At 42.6% G+C, this 19,656-nt stretch overlaps 1 protein-coding gene across 2 annotated transcripts; it reads right to left on the reverse strand.

Moving 5' to 3' along the window:
* Positions 1-1,015: 1,015 nt before the first annotated feature.
* Positions 1,016-18,076, reverse strand: mbtps1 (membrane-bound transcription factor peptidase, site 1). 2 transcript variants are annotated; one of them, XM_029154013.3, is made up of 23 exons: positions 17,899-18,076; positions 14,172-14,725; positions 12,788-13,051; positions 11,640-11,855; positions 10,953-11,063; positions 10,694-10,803; positions 10,338-10,454; positions 9,922-9,989; positions 9,537-9,639; positions 8,934-9,085; positions 6,322-6,483; positions 5,839-5,983; positions 5,491-5,679; positions 5,030-5,202; positions 4,817-4,932; positions 4,553-4,709; positions 3,352-3,476; positions 3,198-3,275; positions 2,922-3,062; positions 2,686-2,817; positions 2,341-2,467; positions 2,047-2,177; positions 1,016-1,896 (listed from the first exon to the last, which is right to left on the reverse strand). In XM_029154013.3, exons 2-23 carry the CDS (start codon positions 14,395-14,397, stop codon positions 1,691-1,693), a joined length of 3,249 nt encoding a protein of 1,082 aa, XP_029009846.1. In that variant the 5' UTR covers positions 14,398-14,725; positions 17,899-18,076; the 3' UTR covers positions 1,016-1,690. The 2 variants fall into 2 exon arrangements, with proteins under 2 accessions (XP_029009846.1, XP_029009845.1); XM_029154012.3 differs by having other exon boundaries at positions 14,172-14,729.
* Between the last annotated feature and the right edge of the window lie 1,580 nt (positions 18,077-19,656).

Genomic DNA, 19,656 nt, shown 5'->3' on the forward strand with positions numbered 1-19,656 from the left:
GAGGCCGAGGACTAGTGAGCGTGAGAGCCACTATCCAGGATGAAACATCCAAGATCCATAAGTACATCAAGGATAAGGCCCCAACAGATGACGTGCTGAGTGAATGTCTCAGGCAGTGGAGAACAGAGGATGAGATGCTGGAAGAGGGACCATCATGGGAGGACAAGCCCTTGCACGGGATGTACCACCGGAACATAACTGAAGTGGCTGATCTCAACAAATCCTACCAATGGCTTGAAAGGGCTGGGCTGAAGGACAGCACAGAGGCACTCATCCTGGCTGCACAGGAGCAGGCCCTGAGCACCAGAGCCATAGAGGCCCAGATCTACCACACCAGACAAGACCCAAGGTGTAGACTGTGCAAAGAGGCCCCAGAGACGGTCCAGCACATAACTGCAGGGTGTAAGATGCTGGCAGGCAAAGCATACATGGAACGCCATAACCAAGTGGCTGGCATAGTATACAGGAACATCTGCGCGGAGTATGGACTGGAAACCCCAAGGTCAAAGTGGGAAACACCTCCCAAGGTGGTAGAGAACGAGCGAGCCAAGACCCTGTGGGACTTCCAGATCCAGACTGACAGAATGGTAATGGCGAACCAACCAGACATCGTGGTGGTGGATAAAGAGCAGAGGAAAGCCGTAGTGGTGGATGTGGCAATACCAAGCGATGGCAACATCAGGAAAAAGGAACATGAGAAACTAGAGAAATACCAAGGGCTCAGAGAAGAACTGGAGAAGGCTTGGAAGGTGAAGGCCACAGTGGTGCCTGTGGTGATCGGAGCACTAGGGGCTGTGACCCCCAAACTGGAGGAGTGGCTACGACAGATCCCTGGAAAAACATCCGAAATCTCAGTCCAGAAAAGTGCAGTCCCAGGAACAGCAAGGATACTGCGCAGAACCCTCAAGCTCCCTGGCCTCTGGTAGAGGACCCGAGCTTGGAAAGTGGATGAGACCACCCGCGGAGGGTGAGAATAGAGTGTGTATATATACACAAAAAATAAAAACAGATTAGATCAATTTTATGATGCTTTTTTTATTTGATGATACACTTGAATGCTACTTTGTTGACACAAGATCATGAAGCATGATATTGACAGAATGCTGTTCATTCATCATAGAAAATATAAAAACAACAGAAAGTTTTTAAACACCATAATGGTCCTACTGTTGGAAATGTCTGCACAGTTGTGTGTGGGATGCGTTTCTATCTTTGTGTACATCAGCTGTTGACTTCTGAAAGTGTGTGGTAATGTAATGCTCTTCTGAAAATGTTTGTTAGGGCAGGAACAAATTCAATAAATACAAAAGGCGAACACATTTCCTTCGTAAAAAGAATGTTTGGTCAAAGAACAGAGAAGAACGTTTTGACAACAGGCAGTTTCTTAGAGTCAGGTGTGCAGTGTGTTCTGCATCATGTGTTTAACACTGTCTCATGTTGTTCATTAGTCTACAAACACACAAACACCCACTCACACCCATGAACAGACCAGAGGCACCAAACTGTTTCAGTGTCCAACAGATGCCTGGCATTCAGGTATGTTCATGCCCCCGGCACATTTCAGAGACATCTGACGTCTGTCTCAACAGTTCGTTAGGCTCCATGTAATTCCAAATCTCCAGGGTTTGTTTTCAACCCGAGTTGTCCATTAATCACAGTCTCCAGCAGCAGTTCAAAGCTGCAACCCCTGTCAAACTGTGGGGTTCTTCCCAGTTGTTGTCTGCTGCTGCTGCTGGAGGTAGGTGGGTCGTTTGATGCGAGGTTTCCTGCGTTTGGGTTTGCTTCTGGCCTTGGTGAGCTGCACCACAAAAAAGGACAAGACAACCATGGCTCCCAGGAAGGCAAATACAGGGATGGTCTGGCCCACTTCTTGGTTGTAGCGACCGGGCATTATCCCTGCCAGGCAAAACTTACATTAGGTTTCCAGAATAACCTGACATATCTTGCTTTAGCAATTTCTTGTTGAATGTTTGGTCACTAAACATTTATCTTATCTGTTACAAACCAGTTTAAATCAAATTATATACAAGTATTTTGTCATGTTACCTCCAGGGATATCCCAGGCCCCACTCTCGCCTGGAGACAGAGGTCTGACCTGCGGACGATACGCCTTCATATTAGGCAGGGCCACTTTGTCCAGATCCACTGAGAGAAGTTTCTGGTGCTTCCAAAGGTTGCTGAGACCACAAGATAAAGACAATGAAACAGACATTAAAAGCCTAGAAGTCATAAATGAACTAAGAGGTGTAATCAATGAAAGACTAACTGATTTATGATAAAAAAAAAAAAAAAAAAAAAAACTTTAGGTAAAGAAAAGTTTTCTCTGGTTTTCAGACCTACCTGGGGGCGGTCTCATTCACGGGCTGTGGCTTTGCCCAGGACAGGTGTGGGCAGGCTGGTAGTGGGCGGGGCTTAGGGTCTCCCAGGTGAGCCTCCAAAACCTTGGAGTAACGGTACAGGTGGTTGCCTGGAGTAAAGGAAAGAGAAAAGGAAGAATGGTTATAAAGGGTAACAGTGGCTCAAGCAGTAGAGCAGTCACTATCAGAGAAGTGATTTGATTTTAGGCTCATGTGTTAGGGTAAGCAGCACGTGTAAATGTGTGTGTTTTTTCAACTAAATGACTCTCAGCCAATCAATACAGGACCGTTGAAATATGATCAGCATGTCTGTTAAACATCCCTTTACCTTCCAGTCTCTGTGGCAGTGGGTGCTCTGTGCCTGTAGGAGGTGCCACCCTGCTGTGGGAGTGGCTGAGGCTGGGAGGTGTCATACTGTAGGAAGTGTACTGAAGGAGAGCGTCCAGTAGCCAGAAACAATCTGAGAGATAGTTTGAGAGAACCAGATTTTACTCAGTGGACTCAAATGGGCCTCTAGGTTATTTGTAAAAAAAAAAAAAATGGCGTGCACTGATGACATGTCACCTTTCTGTCTGTGGCTGTCGTCTATGCAGTTTGAATCTCCGTACAGAGCGATGCGCCCTCCACCGTCAGATGGTGTTTGGTACAGCCCTAGGATGGGAACTCCTTCCACCACTGCTGTCTCCTGCTTCAACACTTCCAAACCTGTGAAAAGAAAATGTGCACACACTATTAAATGTGAACTAAAGACACACAGATTAAAGAGTTGCCTGTCAGCCTGCATGGCTGCTAGCCAGGACTGATCTGCAATAAGCTGGCTTTAATAGAAGGTGCTGGTACCTTGGTCTTTTAGGTTCTTGGCAATGACTATTCCGTTTTCTGGGAATCGAGCAATGCTGCAGCCCGAGGCAAAGTACACTGAGAAAGAGAGAAACCAACAGTTAGACTAATGGTACCAGAGAGTAAATAGAGTGTTTCTATGTGTGTATCTCACTGTCATGATCAGCCAAGGTGAAGTCTCCCTCATATAGTCCGTCACTGAAAGCCATTCCCCACACTGAGATCAGGTCGTTCAGAGCTGGTACATTAGCGCCCCCTGTGTCTGGCATCCACCACTGCCTGCAGGACAACGTCAAGATTCATCTCTATAATTACTGCATTTAGTGCACAAACATGCAAATCTATAAAAATATCTAACAGCATGCAGAATAGTCTGCACAATGCTGTTAATAACCTAACTGTAACATAACTGACAGTGAACCCTGTGGATATTGTGCAGCAGCTTGTGTGGGTTACGACAGGAGCTGTATAGACTGGTGAGTAGTTTTTAGATTTGCATAAGGAGCTCTTAATCAAAACAGTCGTGATATTGTACATCTATCACAGGACTGGGAGCAATAAAAAGTCAAACACTGCAGAGAGGAAATCTGAAACTGTCACACAGAGGGCTCTTAGCTAAACAACACGATCTATCTTGCCATCATTACAACATGATAAAGCTTCTGGAGAAAGCACCATTGAGGAACTTGTAGTTTAATCATTAAACTATCATTACGGAGCAACATTGTAAAGAAATGTATGTATTACCGAACATTCAGGTAATAAAACTTTAAGCTCTTTTAAAGCTCTGATAACTAAAAATAATAAGTCAAAAAGGCAGTAATAAACTATACACTCTAACTTAACACTCAAACTGATTTGTTGTCTCACATTAATACATCAGTTTGCAAGACACACTAGTTGTTCCCCAGTGTTCTAGTGAGCTTTGCATGGCATTGTGTCTGTGAATATGAGGAAGTACTGTAAAGCTTCGGCTGCCTGAAAGGGTGTATAAATGTACTTCATAAATGCAGAGCATTTACTAGAACCTGTCTTTAGAAAATGTATGAATCTAACTAGTCTAATATTTGGTAGCCGTTATACATGGATAAAACCTAAGATTAAATGTTCTAGATACAACATTTTTGCAAAATCTATAACTTTTTGAACTTACGTTACTCTTATTTGAGTATTTCTCTGTAACCATATTACAATAATTTCAAGTTTCACAGACGTTCAATGTCACTGGTGTCATTTTACCACTGGCTACTGCCCATGTCGAATCACAGAGAAATGTGAAACAGAAGTGTACAATGCTGTTCGTGATCATAGTCAGATCTAAAGGAATAAGCCTTGATAGCAGGAAAGTTCAATACCTGGTGTTTTCGTCATAGAATTTGACCTTCCTCATAACTGAGGTGTTGTACCAGTCACTGAATATAATAAGTGACAAGCCATTATCAATGTCTCTCCTCAGCTTGGTGATTTCTTCAGGGAAATACTCCTCCTCACTGTCCACCATCAACAGTGTGCCTGCATGGACACAAAAAGGAAAAAGAAGCCATTGGTTTGTTACACTCTGTGGTTGTCATTTGTTATGTGATTGTTAATTTAATGGTGTTTTTAGTGTTCATTCTTACCATACTGACTGGCATCAAAGCAGGTGATGGGAGCTCCCAGGACCTCAACAAAGTAACCCATACTCCTGAGGTGCTGGTACATGTCCCTGAAGTTTGTATGAATGTGATCCCCATTCCTGGTAAAAAGAAATAAACAAACAAATTCACATGGGGTTTGCAAAAAAAAAAAAAAAAAAGGCTACAGGCTACAAGCGAGCAGAGACAAACACGCACCAGTCCAGTGGGTCGTTTTTCATGCGGAGGTTGTCTCTGGGAAAGTACCCAGGCGGGTAGCGCAGATTGTGGTACTGGTCCCACAGCACCCTCTTGCTGCGTGGGGGTGTCGGCACGATCTTCACCTTGATGGGCAGTTTGACTGTAGAGGTCAGCTCCCCACCCACTTCAGACTGTAAAGAGTGAAAGGCCAAAAAGATGTGTCAAGAAGGGTAATCTAAACATGCTACATTATCCACGGAAAGACCTTGGTGTATGTAGCATTTTTATTATTTCTTTTAGGTATTGGAGTTTTTCAAAAATCTGTTCAATTAGCTTCAAACTCCACAGTATATATACTATTAAATTTGTATTCTGCCTTTACAAGCTTGAAAAAAAGTCTATAAATCGGCTAAAATATCTAACTAAAATATCGATGTGGCATCAGACCAAATAACTGAGCTGTTGCCTCTATTACACACATCATTCTCTGCAGGTGATGCCACTGTGACCATCACATGGCCTTGAGCTATCCCTTCCCACGACGCTGCTTTTTTGGCCACGGAGATGGACACAGCCAGGTAGCCAGCCCACGGCCACAGCACGGGTGAATAGGAGATAGCCACATCGATGTGGTCACCGTTCTGGGGGAGGTATGGCTGCCAGATGGGCTGAGAAGAAGACGGCAAACTTAAGTAGACTTGGCATTAAGATGACACAACTCTAGAAAGGTCAGTCCAGGACAAATTCTGCCCTTCATTCTCATTTAGCCTTATCCAACTCAAAATAACTAGAGAATTTGCTTCATTTGTGTTGTCTTGTGTGTGTACCTTGTCAACAATCCTGCCGGTGACACCCATGCCATTCAAAATGGTCACGTTGACTATAGTTGGCATTCCTCCATAGTAGATAGGCTGAGAGCAGTAAGGCCACATGTATGGACATTCAGTAAGGTCGATGTAACTGGGAGATAGACTGGCCGAAGACATGAAGGTTAGATTAATGTAGTTCATTCTGTCCAGAGTACTGAACTGTGATTAAAAAGATCAGTAGACGACGTTTTCACAAACATTGATAAAAATCAACAGCAGAAAAAAAATAAAAAATAAAAAAATAAAATAATTTATTGATTTGCAACTTGATCTGACACTGAGATTTTCAGATTCGAGTGGACACCATTACACAGTTGTTAGTTATATGTACAGCTACAAACATTTTGTTTCAACTTTTAGATAAATGTCTCAGATGAAGATCAGATTGTGTGTGTTACGCCTGTTTCTGAATACATAATCCTGTGACAGTCAAACATTTACCTGGCCTGAGGTCTGTAGCTGTTGAGGATCTGGTAGGCTCTGATCAGGTCTAGCTTCCCGTGGCCCTGCTCAAACATGTTGACTCCTGGTAGTCGGCGAGCTGAGGCAATCAGAGCTTGTTTCATGGAGGCGGGGTTCACTAACTCCCGGTTCAGGACAGTGCTGGAAAACAGGAAGAGGAGGGTTGAGTTGGTGTGCACAAAGGAGGCTGTGGATGTCAGACTCCTCAGCTTTTAGATGGTTTCTGGAGGCTTGAAGAGGGATGTGATAATATTACTGGGAGAGAGGACAGGTGCTTGATGTCACAAAGGGTGGTAAAATGTAACCTAGCTCAGCTCAGCTCTGTAAAAAGGACTTTTGTTTCGCAAATACGGGATACTGACAGACTGACCGGCTACATCTATCAGTGATACACCTTCTTCCTGTGGTACACATTTCACTGCCTGCTCATGTAGGAATCATAAGACACGAGGTAATTTAACCACAAAAGCCATCATTATTATACAGTGTGTGTCCTGAAACCCCTGTAACAGTATCCTAATTTGGACCATCTAACAGGCTATGCCCTTGAAAATGAGCAATGGTACCACAGCTCTGGAAGACCTCCTGTGTGGTACCAGTGCCTAAGACACCGCATGCCAAAGACCTCAGTAGCTTCAGACCAGTGACTCTCACGTCCCATCTGATGAAGACGCTGGAGAGACTGGACCTAGGTCACCTCTGCTCTGCAGTGGGAACCTACCTGGACCCGCTGCAGTTCGCCTACCAACCTGGCATAGGAGTAGAGGACGCTGTCATCTTCCTTCTACATTGAGCTCTTTCTTACCTGGAGAAGCCTGGCAGCACTGTGGAGTTCTATGATTTCTCCAGTGCTCTTAACACCATCCAGCCGGTGCTTCTGAAACGCAAACTGGAAGAGGCTGGTGTGGACCTCTATCTGACGGAGTGGATTATGGACTACCTCGCCTCAGTTTGTGAGAACCAGGGACTGTGTGTCTGACACTCTGACCTGCAGTGTGGGGGCCACACATGGGACTGTACTGGCCCCTTTCCTCTTCACTCTCTATACTTCAGACACAACACGGACAGCTGTGTTCTGCAGAAGTTCCCCGATGACTATGTGATTTTTCTAATCTTACTGATCACCAATGATGACGATGCAGAGTACAGAGGACTTACTCAGAACTTTGTGGACTGATGTCAGCGGAACCACTTCCTGATCAATGTAGGGAGAACAAAAGGAGATGGTGGTGGATTTTTAACAAAGGCAGCCTGCTGTCATGCCACCGATGCACATCGAGAGAGTGGACTCTGTACCTGGGTGTGCATCTGAACAATAAACTGGACTGGACTCATAACACAGAGGCACTGTACAGGAAGGGTCAGAGCAGACTACCTACTGAAAAGACTACGGTCTTTTGGATTGAAGGGACCACTCCTGAAGACCTTCTATGACTCTGGCATCAGCCATCCTGTATGGCAGGGGTGTCAAACTGATGCTGACGAGGGCTGCTGCTCTGCTAGTTTCCACCTCTCCTTGATCCAGCTCCTACTGATTACCTTGACCAGGTGTATTTAGTCAATGACAAGCTGGAAAAGCCAACTGACACACGTGATCAAGGTAATCAGCAAAGAGCGCTGGAAAATCAGCAGGGACACCAGCCCTCGAGGACTGGAGGTTGACATGTGCTGTACGGTGTGGTTTACTGGAGCAGCGGCCTCACAGTGAGGGATGTGACTGGACAGAGTCATCAAAAAGTCTAGCTCTGTCCTGGGCTGCACTCTGGACACGGTGCAGGAGGTGGATGAGAGAAGAGCCTTGGCTAAACTCACATCCATCCTGATTCACCCTTGCTGTGTCAAGAAGAGGTTTCATAGAGCTTTCCTACCTGCTGCTGTCAGATTTGACAATCAGTCAGACTGTCAACAAATGCATCAAATACAAATCAGTTTGTATGGTTTCTCTCGGTTTTCTGTCCTGTTGCGAGGTGCAATTTTCCCGCTGTGCGACTAATAAAGGCATTCTTATTCGTATTATTCTTATTGCAAACTGCACTCTAGCAAGTGTATTACGACAAACATCATGACCACATCCTCAGGAAATAACAGACTCCTTATTATTAAAATCTAAAATACAGAATACAAATATCAGTAAAATCAATTAATGAAAATTAAGTTCACATTTTAAAAAGCTGTTCGTTGATCCTTTGTGTAAACCTTTTAACAACAATAAAGACTTATTTATGTGTCAACATCTACAACGTCTGTAGTTGATCATCAGTTACTGTATAGTTAACACATACCAACTAAGAGGATGACTTGCGTGCTAAATAACAACACAACCACATTTTCAATGTAACCTCTCCACAAATTGCTGAGTCGTGGCACTGTCAACTTTGAGTTTAAACAGTTATCCAGCTGACAGTCCTTAGTCCTGCTTACTAAATGTAGAAATCTGAAACGGTTTTAGCACAAAAATATTATCATTATTATTATTATTATTATAACTATTTCTAATAGAAATTCTGTAAAAAGGAACCAATACAACATTAACTTAACAAAAATACTCGTGTTTAAAAGGTTTATTTTGCATTGGAACAACAAAAACTGACCTGGCCAGTAGGGTGACAGCTCCAGCCACCACAGGAGAAGCCACACTGGTCCCAGACAAAGAGCGGCATCCTTCTTTCATTCCTGATCCACGAACCCCAGACCCATAGGTGACGATATCAGGTTTTACTCTGCCATAACCCCCTGGCAACTCCTGCACATATAATGATGATATAAACATGTAAGATCAAAAAGAAGTTCAAAATGCAGTGTTAAATACATGGAAGGGGAAAAAATATTTTATTGACTGAAGTTGTAATTCTTGCAAAATTGCTTGTATTCAAAAGATAAACATTTTCTTCAGTTAGGTAATAAGTTTAATGAAGCTAGGAGCTAGGAGATGAGGTGGTTGCAGAGAACCTAACCAAAGTGTTAATTAGATCAAACAGCAGATGTCTGTGCTTAGCGCTGCAACAAATAACAAGCATATGTTCATACATCTACAATAACTGGCTGTTTGTGTTTAGATGAGGGGTCAGGAGCTTTCGTTATGGTTGACTAGCTCAAAAAGTGGAAGGCAGATCTCCAGAGTAGCTGTTTGCTGTGTAACGGATAGACGGTGTGCAATCAAACGTGGCAGCGTATGTGTTTCTGTAGTGACTCACCCACGTGGTCATGCCTCTGGAGGAAAACCTAGCGATGTTGTCCTCAAAGTCAATGCCTCCAACCCCGATCACGTCCATCTGGTCTGCAGGGTTGTTCAGGGTCCTGAGACAGAAAGAAGGGTTTTACTTATTTAGTGCCTACCTCAGAGGTTCAGCAGCAACAGCAGAACTCGCTGACAGTAAATTATACACAATTAGCCCCATTTACTAATAAGGTGACTTTTGTACTTTGGTTACACTGAAGCACACAACACTGTTACACTGTATGTCTGTAAAACCTTCGGAAACCATCTATCATTTTTTAACACTTCACAATTATGTGTTGGTCTATCATAAAGTCCCCATAAACCCAATTTTTGTTTGCCAGGTACAGTGACTAACATACCCATACAAAGGTCCATCATTGCCAATGGCAGAGACCATGATGACTTTGTTAGCAGTCAACTCCCACACCTGCAAATGTACCAAGGACATGTTAGTGGGAGAAATTTCTCTTTAGGTTTATTAAATCATTCAATGAGGGAGTGGGAGACGAGCAACAACACCATTTAGTTACTACATTTAATTTAATAGATGTGCATATATGGTGGGTTGGTGTCAGGCTGGTCAAACTACTTATTCATCTCATCAGTTTGTGTGGTTTTGCCTGTTTGTTAATATTATGTGACTCATCAAATTGTGAAAAGGGGTGTAATGCAGTAAGAAAAATAGGTCTAAGATCTACTCATGCCTCAGTAAATAACAAGACGTTTGCCTACAGTCCTATAGGGTAACAGTAATTCCTGTGCATGGTTCCGTCACCTTATCTACAAATGGGTGGTCCATGAAGTCTGGCCCACCAATGCTGAGGTTGAGGACGTCAATCTTCTTTAGAATGGCGTAGTTGAAAGCGTCCAGGAACCACGAGGTGTATGACACCTGGGAAAGAAGGAACGACAAATACAACATAATTTTATCAACTGTTGATTTGCTGAAAAGGTTTGCTGTAGCAATAAACACTTTCTACTACAGCAAACCTTTTAAGAAGTTTTAATTTCGTACATTTCGCAGGATTTGTCTAGTAATTAAAATGAAGGGCCTCCTGTATTTCCCTCCTGTGTCAAGATATTGTACAAGACACACTTCAATTAAGTTTCTTTTTTACATCATGTACGAACCTGGTTATTAGTAAAAACTCTGAAGATGTGCAGCTCTGAGTCGGGGGCAAAGCCTTGACACTCCCTCATACTGGCTATTACTCCTGCTACAAAGGTACCATGACCCAGGCCTGAGAAATACAATGTTAAAAAGCTCAATAGTAATCTCACACTCAGAAAATTCACATAGTTACGACTCTTTAGCAACAAAATTAGTAAAACTTTCTTTATAATTATGACTAAATGCAAGCGTCACTGTGATGCGTGTGCTTCTTCTCACCATCATCCAGCGTTTTTTCATTAGTCCAGTTTGTTCTCTCTTTTACATTCTTAAAATGTGGGTGTTTTTCACTCAGGCCTGTATCAAACACTGCCACCTTCACACCAGAGCCTGCAAACACACAAGGGACGGCTCAAGTTTGTATCATTTAAAACAAATATGGACAAACAACTAAGTTAGAAAGTTTTATAGAAAGAAAAAACTATTTTGCTGAAAGGAATCCATGAAGAGTTTAGTTTTTTTTACAACAAATGTTAGACACACAAATGTCGGCTATTTGTAAACGGCCTAAAACCAACCGTACTCTCTGTGACCCTCACAGTTCATTACAAAGTCCAAGTAATGTTGAAATTTGATCTGTTGTAATATGTCTCCTTCATTTCTCCTCATGTGTCTGAATAATCTCCTGATATGTGCCACATAGCAACAAATGTAAATAAAATGATTCATATTTCTATTATTTGGAGGATTTATGAAAACAACAGCATTCTTGTGGCACAAATTTCTAAATTTTAAAGTTAAAGAATTTCCAAACATGTCCATGACATACTGATACAAATGGAATCCTGCAGCTACAGTATGAACACCATAAAGCCTGTATGGGAACTTTACATTCCATCTCCTTAGCTTTAAGCAGAGAAAATCGGACATTTCTGTCGGTCCAAGCAGCAATGGCCAGCATCCTACCTGTGTGTCCCATCTGCCAGAGTACATCGGCCTGCAGGATCTGGGCCACGTGGCGAGGGATAGCTCGCAGCAGACGCCTGCTGGAGTGGCGACCAGTGGCGTGCCAGAAACCTGACGCCAGTGACAGGCTGGTTCGCCTGAAAGGACGAGACGATTGCCATGACTGCCATTTTGGTGCTGCGTGGGATGTGTTGCAGGGTACAGCAGGTTCAGGTGCTACAAGGAGAAAAGGAAGCAAATGTAGTGACAGTATATCTGAAATAGAACTAAAAAATCACAACCATCAACACTGTACTGTTACCGTTGACACTTTATCTACTCACATGACGTTCGAATACATGTCATATCTCTTTCACGTTCCTGTATCTGCTTTGCTAAGTTTTTCAGCTGCGATGTGAGGCCGATCACACCACCCTCACAATCTGACACTATTAATATTATAAAATTATCACAAGGTCATTAGCAATATGCAGCAGAAAAATGCAGGACATTTCATGCCTTTAAAGTAGGAATGAAAAACATAATGAGGTGTTGTATCTTTCTGATCAATTAATTACCTCATTAGGTGGCTGCACTGTAAATGTGGAATGAGCCTTCTCATTGTATAACTGGTATTCAAGTCTTATCCACACTCTCAGTAGGCTGTGTTTTACTGTATTTTTAAACCAAATCGACAGCAAACCAACACCATACAAGTCTCCACACTGCAGCCTTAGACAAAACAATGTATAAACCACTAATGAAAACAAAAATATGAAACGGTTCCTCTTTTCTGGTTGAAAACCCAAAAGACCTTTCCTACTACACTACACATTGATCCTGTATGTGTACATGCAGGCTGGAGACACACTGAAGTCTTTCATCCAATGCCAGGCACAGGGTGTGCGCCCCCCCTGTCCAGGCAAGCTCCACCCAAATGACTCACCTACTCCCTCCTGAGGCGAGTACCTAACACAGTTGTTCTCTGTCCTCCATCCCATCCCCCAAACTCATACACATTCATCAAGCCAACAAACCTTTTCTTTAAATCCATAGCAGACAAAAGTCTTTCTGAATGTTTCTGGAGTTTTGTACTTCTTGTGTTGATCTACCAACTGTAGGTACATTTCAACTACGGTAATTATAGCACATTGTCCTGTCAGACTTACAGGGAATGTACTTGAGAGTCCGAAACACTTTGCGTTGTGGTGTCACCCTCTTGATGTAGGGATGATCCTCTAGGTTCAACAGACTGCTGGGCGAAGCTTGAAGGATATGAACCAGTTCAAAGTCACTGGGAAAGTCGGATGCTGGGTTTTCTCTGGGAACGATGTGCCACTCCAGCGTCCCGTCCCCTGCATTGCGCAGAGCGCTGCTTATGTACAGGCTCCGAGCTTTGGCTGAGAAATACCCTGTAAATGCCACAATGTACTCTGGGGAGACAAAAAAAGTTTAAGGTTCATGATTCAGCTTGTGGGTTCCATGAGTGATTGAGAAAACATGTTGATTTGCTTGCCTAACAGGCACAACTACATTTTCATTCTTGAGCAGTATTTGTATCATTTGTGAGAGAATAATAAGACAAAGCCTGATAAGCTAGTTTTAAAACCTACCATACCTGAATGGGCAGCGCAAAACGCTCAGGTCAGCATAATAGAAGTTACAGTGCTGGTGCTGTTAGGATTTCATGCAACTGACACTTGGGTGTGTTGGAGGTATGACGACCTGCTCATATCAGATGTCCTGTAGATGAACTCACCTCCACAGTTCTTACTTGGTCTCTCGTCAGCTCTGTACTGACTGAATGTACAGGCTGGTGTAACATACAGTAAGGTACAACATCAGGTACAAGTTACTGTTTCATCATAACTTCATGCAAGTGTTGTCTACTTGAACCATGCTTTATCGTGCTCATCTGGATGCTATTGCTTCTTAGCTTAATTAGAGGTACGGTGGATGTTATACTGTCTTTTAATATCACGTTTATTGCTTTATATTTGCTAACTGTCTTTTGGTAAACATCCTTAGTTTTTCCTTTTATCTCCACAATGTTTTCAGATAGTCACTTTTCTAAAATGTTACTAACAGACTTCCTCTTTCTGGGCTGTAGAGATTAAGGCGATATCCCCACCGTGATCTGACTTTCAGAGAAATAATAATTTACATATATTATATTAGGCATCACCCCTAAATGATTTTAAATTCATAACTGTAATATCTTGTTTGTTTTTAAGCCACACATAAGCAGAAGCTTTCCACTGTGGTTTTACAGGATATGTGGCAGACCTGCAGTCTCATATTTTGTGTAAACATTGTTGGTTGGTGTCGTTGGTGTACAACAACTACAACTACAAGTGAAGTAGAAATGATAGAAATGCAACAAATTTGAATATATTTGTAAAGGTTCCCCATTTATCAGCCAGAACTGAAGAAGCATTTTTCTATGGAAGGTGAAATGTCTTGCAGGCAAATAAAATCCAGTTCCCACTAAACAGAACCTTTATATAATACTTTAACAGCTTATAAATAATGAAATGCATTAATGTTTCTTACCATGTTCCACAACCTCGGTGGAGAACTCCAGCTTCAAGGTTAAGTGGGAGCAGTTGGAACCGGACGAGGGGAGGGGGTAGGAGTCAGGGGCATGCTCAGAGGTAGATTTAATTCCTCCCGATGGGTCCAGCCCTACAACAGGCATGAAGCCCACCAGCAGCCCAAAAAGCATGGACATCCACACAGGTAACAGGAGCATTTCCAATTGTGTAGTAGCACAGACCATCAGTTTGGAGCAGGCCCTTTAAGCCATTTCAGCAGCAAGTGTGCTGATTCACGTGAAAGTGTGCAGCTGAAACTTGAATCAAAGAGGGAGCATTTCAGGTCCACATCTCCAAAAATGAGTCCATACTGTAAATAGCCTATGCAGCTAGATATATTTCTTTCTGCGTTTTCTCTCCATGGTGGTAGTCCAGGGTGGTGCTCAGTGGCGCTGCCAGAGTAGATCGACTGAAGCCATGTTGACGCCTGGAGGAGGCCACTGGTTGCGGCGAAGGAAGGTTGGGAAGTGGATGAGTCTACGATGTCAGTCTAGTGTTGCAAAGCTGGCCTCCCTGTCTAAAGAAAAAAGAAAACCAAGAATGTAAAGTTAGGACAAAGCTTTGTTGCATTTTCTGACTAAACATCGACTAAACTGACAGTTGATTGATTTTGTGACCCAGAAAAACAAATAGTTTTGTAATGAAAAATTTAGTCTGCATTAGTTCTACAGCTGGGGCAGAAAACTGAACTAGACTAATGTAGACTGCAGAAATTAAAGTTCCACATTCAGTCTAGACAATATTATTGAACACCAAGTAATCAAGCAAAACTGAAAGTGAAATACGTCTACATATACGAAAATATGTCTGCCTGAGTTATTAGTATTAGATTGTAAGTTGTATGACTAAGAATAATAAATGTTTCAATATTTGTCTTGTCACTTGTAAAAAGGACATTTGAGCTATTTATTCTTTTAACAGACAATCTTCAAAACATGTTTAAAAAAACACAATGAGATATAACATTTACTGCATTCAATGAAATTGCCTTTTAAATATCTGCAACTATCATCACATCAGCCCTAATATTTCAGTCATGCCTAACCCTTATCAGCTGAAATCTACTCGGTTGCTCCTTGACCTCAGGTTTACATGATGTTAAAATTATAGATATGGAAATGTGTTCATGTGGAGATCTGCTTCTCAGTAATGGAAGACATTTTTTAGTTTTCTAACGAATGATAGGAAACCAGCATTACATACTATAAGCCAAGGCGAAGGAAGAGAGGCGTGGGTGAGGTCTAGAACGTAGTGTTGACGACTCCTTTCTCTTTCACCCTATCATGGGGAACAGCCCTATTACCAGATATTGCATGTTCACCGAGAATAACCTTCATCTTACCTATAGAGGACAGCTTACTGGCTTATACAGAAATAGTCAACAACAATCAACAATGTACCAAGTAGAGAAACTATGATCTGGTTTAGAACAACCTCACTCAGGACAGCTTTATGCCTCAATGAAACCCATCCTACTTCACCAGCATCAACCAGGAAAACAAGAATAAGCCAGACTACCTCAACTGACCTGAAACTGAATCCCCAACACAGAGAGCTCTGAATGCTCCTGGACTGCATTGCAACAAAAATCCTTCTGGGCAGGTACAGCAAAACCTCCCTTCGGCCCAAGGCTTGGACAAGGGAGTAAGAAAACGCACTTTAAGAGACACAGAGCTACCAAGAACACTCAAAAGCACACACGTTTGCACACCACAGCTCAACAACTTCACAATGGTTGATGGTCTAATTCTACGTTGTACCATAAGAACTAATTTCCTGCAAACCCTTTAACAGCCTTCTCCTGGCTTACATTAGACAGGAACAGATTTTGAACTTTAAGATCATGCAAAACAACAAGATGTGTTATTATGTTTATTTGATAATGTGCCACACACACGCACACATTTATTGTCATTTAGGACCCTGATTTCATCATTGAGCCTGTCACACTCCCCAATACAAACTGATTGTGCAATGTGGACCAGCTGTTCTTGCTCAGCTAAGCCCTATTACACAGGGAGCACATGTGCAACATGTTCCAGAGCTGAACGTGCAGTAAGCAGTCTATTTCAACCGTGACTCCATTGTCAGGCTGTCATTAAAACTAAACACTCTTCATCAAGAGAGAACAAAACAACACCCCGTCAATCACTGTAGAGCACACATGCTTGTGTGCTACCTAAAAGCTAGCATACAAGCTGGTTACACTGCAAGAACAAACAAGGTACTACTTGTTACAGTGGTGTATTAACCAATCACTGTAAATTTTCCTACTACTGCTCGACATTTCTTACGTTTCACTGTAACAAACCATTAGGTTTAATGGAAAAAAAGGTTGCTCTATATTTTTTTCCTTGTTTTTGTATGAAGCTGCAAATAATATTAATAATGCAGAGGGTTTGTCAGTTATCTCTACAGGATATTAATAAAACACAGAGGACTGAAATCAAAGTTCTCTAGGGTACATATCAATAATGCTTTAACATTAACCAGGAATTACACAGATCCCTATTCCTGTGTGTGTGTGTGTGTGTGTGTGTGTGTGTGTGTGTGTGTGTGTGTGTGTGTGTGTGTGTGTGTGTGTGTGCAGATGCAAATCTGCTCAGATTTAATGAGACAGTAACCTTAACTTTGATATGGGACTGCACAAGTGATGCAGTTTGCAAATGTTGTAATTAGAAGCCCCTGGTTACTTTAATCTGACAGGAGGGGGGTTCAATCGTTAGTTCCGCCTGGGGCAGGATCCGTGTCTGCATGACAACAATACAACTAACAAGTACTGGTTTAGACCATGGCTGCAAAAAATAGTACCATGTTTAGGGCCGGGCTGTAAAAGACAGGCTGGGTCCACTTGTGTCAACACAACGCCAAGCCACAGAATGACATCAAACCTCTAGGCAAGCGTAGATTAGTAGCTAGGAAGGACCCCAACCCTAGTCATGCCAATCATCATGCAGAGGAGACAACGGTCTGAATCATAAAGCATTTGTCAGAAAAGTGCACTAGTCTGTCAGGGGATTTTAAATGCAAGGGTACCATGTAAGATATAGGCTGTATAAACTTTATACATTTAGCAACAACAGTGGATTAATGCCACTGTTTGTCTGTGTGCATTATCCTATTTCCAATATTTCACTACTTTAAAACTACGTCATAATATTTAGGGTTAAATCTTCAAGAAAACTAAGTGCACAATAAAAGACTAATCCGATTGAATACCGTTTTTATTAGTGCGTAAGAGAGCTCCAATGATTTTAAACGATTTATAAGCGTTAGACACATATTTGAGTAAATGACCAACGTGACACAGAGTGTTTTCATAGACTGCGAGATATTATTTTGAGTAACTGTTAACTAGTCATTTCCTAAACAAAAGGAGGATGATTGGTCACACACAAGACTTTAACTGCACAATAATTGCAAGCATATGCACGCGACTCGGGCTTAATGTTTGTGGGGAGACAGTGAGTGTATTGACATAAAACAACGCCATTTGAAAACCGACAAAATAACTTTATGTCGAACAGGCCACACTATTTGAAATTGTTTTAATGAACAAGGAGGCGTGCTAGTAAATACACCTAGCTATAAGCTATATCACATGTAAAGCACAGCTTCAGCTAGCTAGCTTACTTGGCTTTCACTTTAGGCTATGGGCTACTGGACATTGTGCAAAATATACTCACCGAGCTGTAAAACGTCTCACACTTCACGGTAAGAGGTGTTTGTATGTCGTTTATACTCCGCGTACTGTCGTGCCAGTAGTAAATCGACAGCTAGTCTACTGTACCCCGAACAAAAGCTAGCAGCAGCAGCAGCAAACTAACCAACAGCCGCAGACCACTGACGTCTGATTGTACTGGGCTGCCAGGTTTGATGCTCGTCAAACACCATAGCATAGTTGTTTCCTTGAAATGTTTTAGATAATAGTCGACAAAAGGAGATAACTACTCGCTTGATTTGTAGTATTTTAGTTATATTCTATTTTGTAATTTAATATAAATTCTGCGTAGTTGCTCTGTCGTCCTGTCACCTCTAAGTGTGAAGCTTTTTGTCCAATCTGGCAACCCAAAGAGCCGCAAGTCTCCCGGTCACAATGCGTTTTTTCCAGCAGCCGGCGCTGTTTAGCGTCTGGACGCGGAACTGTAAACAGCGCAGGTACAGTATCAACATATGACTTCAACGGAGTATCATTTTTATTAGATAGCGTTATACTTAGATAGATATATAGAGATTAATAGATGTAATCAACTTCATCAGAATCTCAACAAACTCCATTAAAAACAAACTTAGATAGATAGATGAGCTTTATTGATCCCACAGAGGGGAAGTTTTGGAACTAAGTTACTGGAACAGCCACAGATGACAGCAAAGAAATTGCGCGACAACATATGTACATATTTACAGCTTAAAAAATAGTGTCCAAGATAAAGTGACCAAACAACAGTGCAGATTTCAACCTGTCAGCCCTCTACATTGTATAACCTCATACTCACTCTAACTGTACTGTACTGCTTTGCACTGTGCCAACACATACTGTTCTGTACCTGTATTCTCGCTCATCTGTACTGCTGATGTGAGACGTAATTTCCCCACTGCGGGACTATTAAAGGTTTTCTTATTCTTATTCTTCTTATTATTATTATTCTAACAGCGGTGGGGATGGACCTGCAGTAGCACTCCTTCTAACACTGTGGGTGGATCATTCTGCCACTGAAGGAGCTGCTCAGAGCTCTCACAGTCTGGTGCAGTGGGTGAGAGCAATTGTCCATGATGCATGTCAGCTTGGCCAACATCCTCCTCCTCCAAAGAGTCCAGTGGACTGGCCTTCCTCACCAACTTGTTCAGTCTTTTCCTGTCCCGGTCTGTGCTGCCTGCTCCCCAGCAGACCACAGCGTAGTGGATGGCTGAGGCTACCACAGAGTCATAGAATGTCCTTAACATGGGCCTGCACACTCCAAAGAACCTCAGACTGCTCAGAAGGTGGAGGCAACCCTTCTTGGCCCTTCTTTGTGATATTAGTCCAGTCCAGTATCTGGTTCAGGTGAACACCAGGTACTTAAAACTGTCCACAGTCTCTATGTCTAAGACCTGGATGTACCCTGGTGTGTGATGTGGTGTTCTCCCCTGGAACGATGGCTGAATCGTGTTGGTGTTGTATTTGAAGTCCGAGGTGAAGAGCATCGTGCTGCTTGTGGAGGAGGGTGTCGAAAGGCGTGAACATGTGGGGCTGGGTGCCACTCCTGGACTGGAGACGTGTAAAGTGGAGGGGGTAGGCTGGAAAAACAGATTCAGCTGATTGGTCAGGTCCAGGTCACCATCAGCTGATCCTGAGCCTCTGTGGTCTGGAAACAGTCTCTGAGTTCCTCACAGGCCTCATCAGTCCATACTCTCACAGACCTTTTCCGTGCCGGTTCTCTTCTCAACCTGGGTGTATTCTGGGA

Source organism: Betta splendens, chromosome 6 (genome assembly GCF_900634795.4).
Source record: "Betta splendens chromosome 6, fBetSpl5.4, whole genome shotgun sequence".
NCBI lineage: Eukaryota > Metazoa > Chordata > Actinopteri > Anabantiformes > Osphronemidae > Betta > Betta splendens.

Excerpts from the sequence above, each read along its gene's own strand:
- mbtps1 (XM_029154013.3), bottom strand. The coding sequence starts at position 14,397 with ATGGTCTGTGCTACTACACAATTGGAAATGCTCCTGTTACCTGTGTGG. Across the intron at positions 2,818-2,921 it reads CGACAGCCACAGACAGAAAG|ATTGTTTCTGGCTACTGGAC; the intron begins GTGACATGTCAT and ends ACTATCTCTCAG. Across the intron at positions 2,178-2,340 it reads GTGAATGAGACCGCCCCCAG|CAACCTTTGGAAGCACCAGA; the intron begins GTAGGTCTGAAA and ends TTGTGGTCTCAG.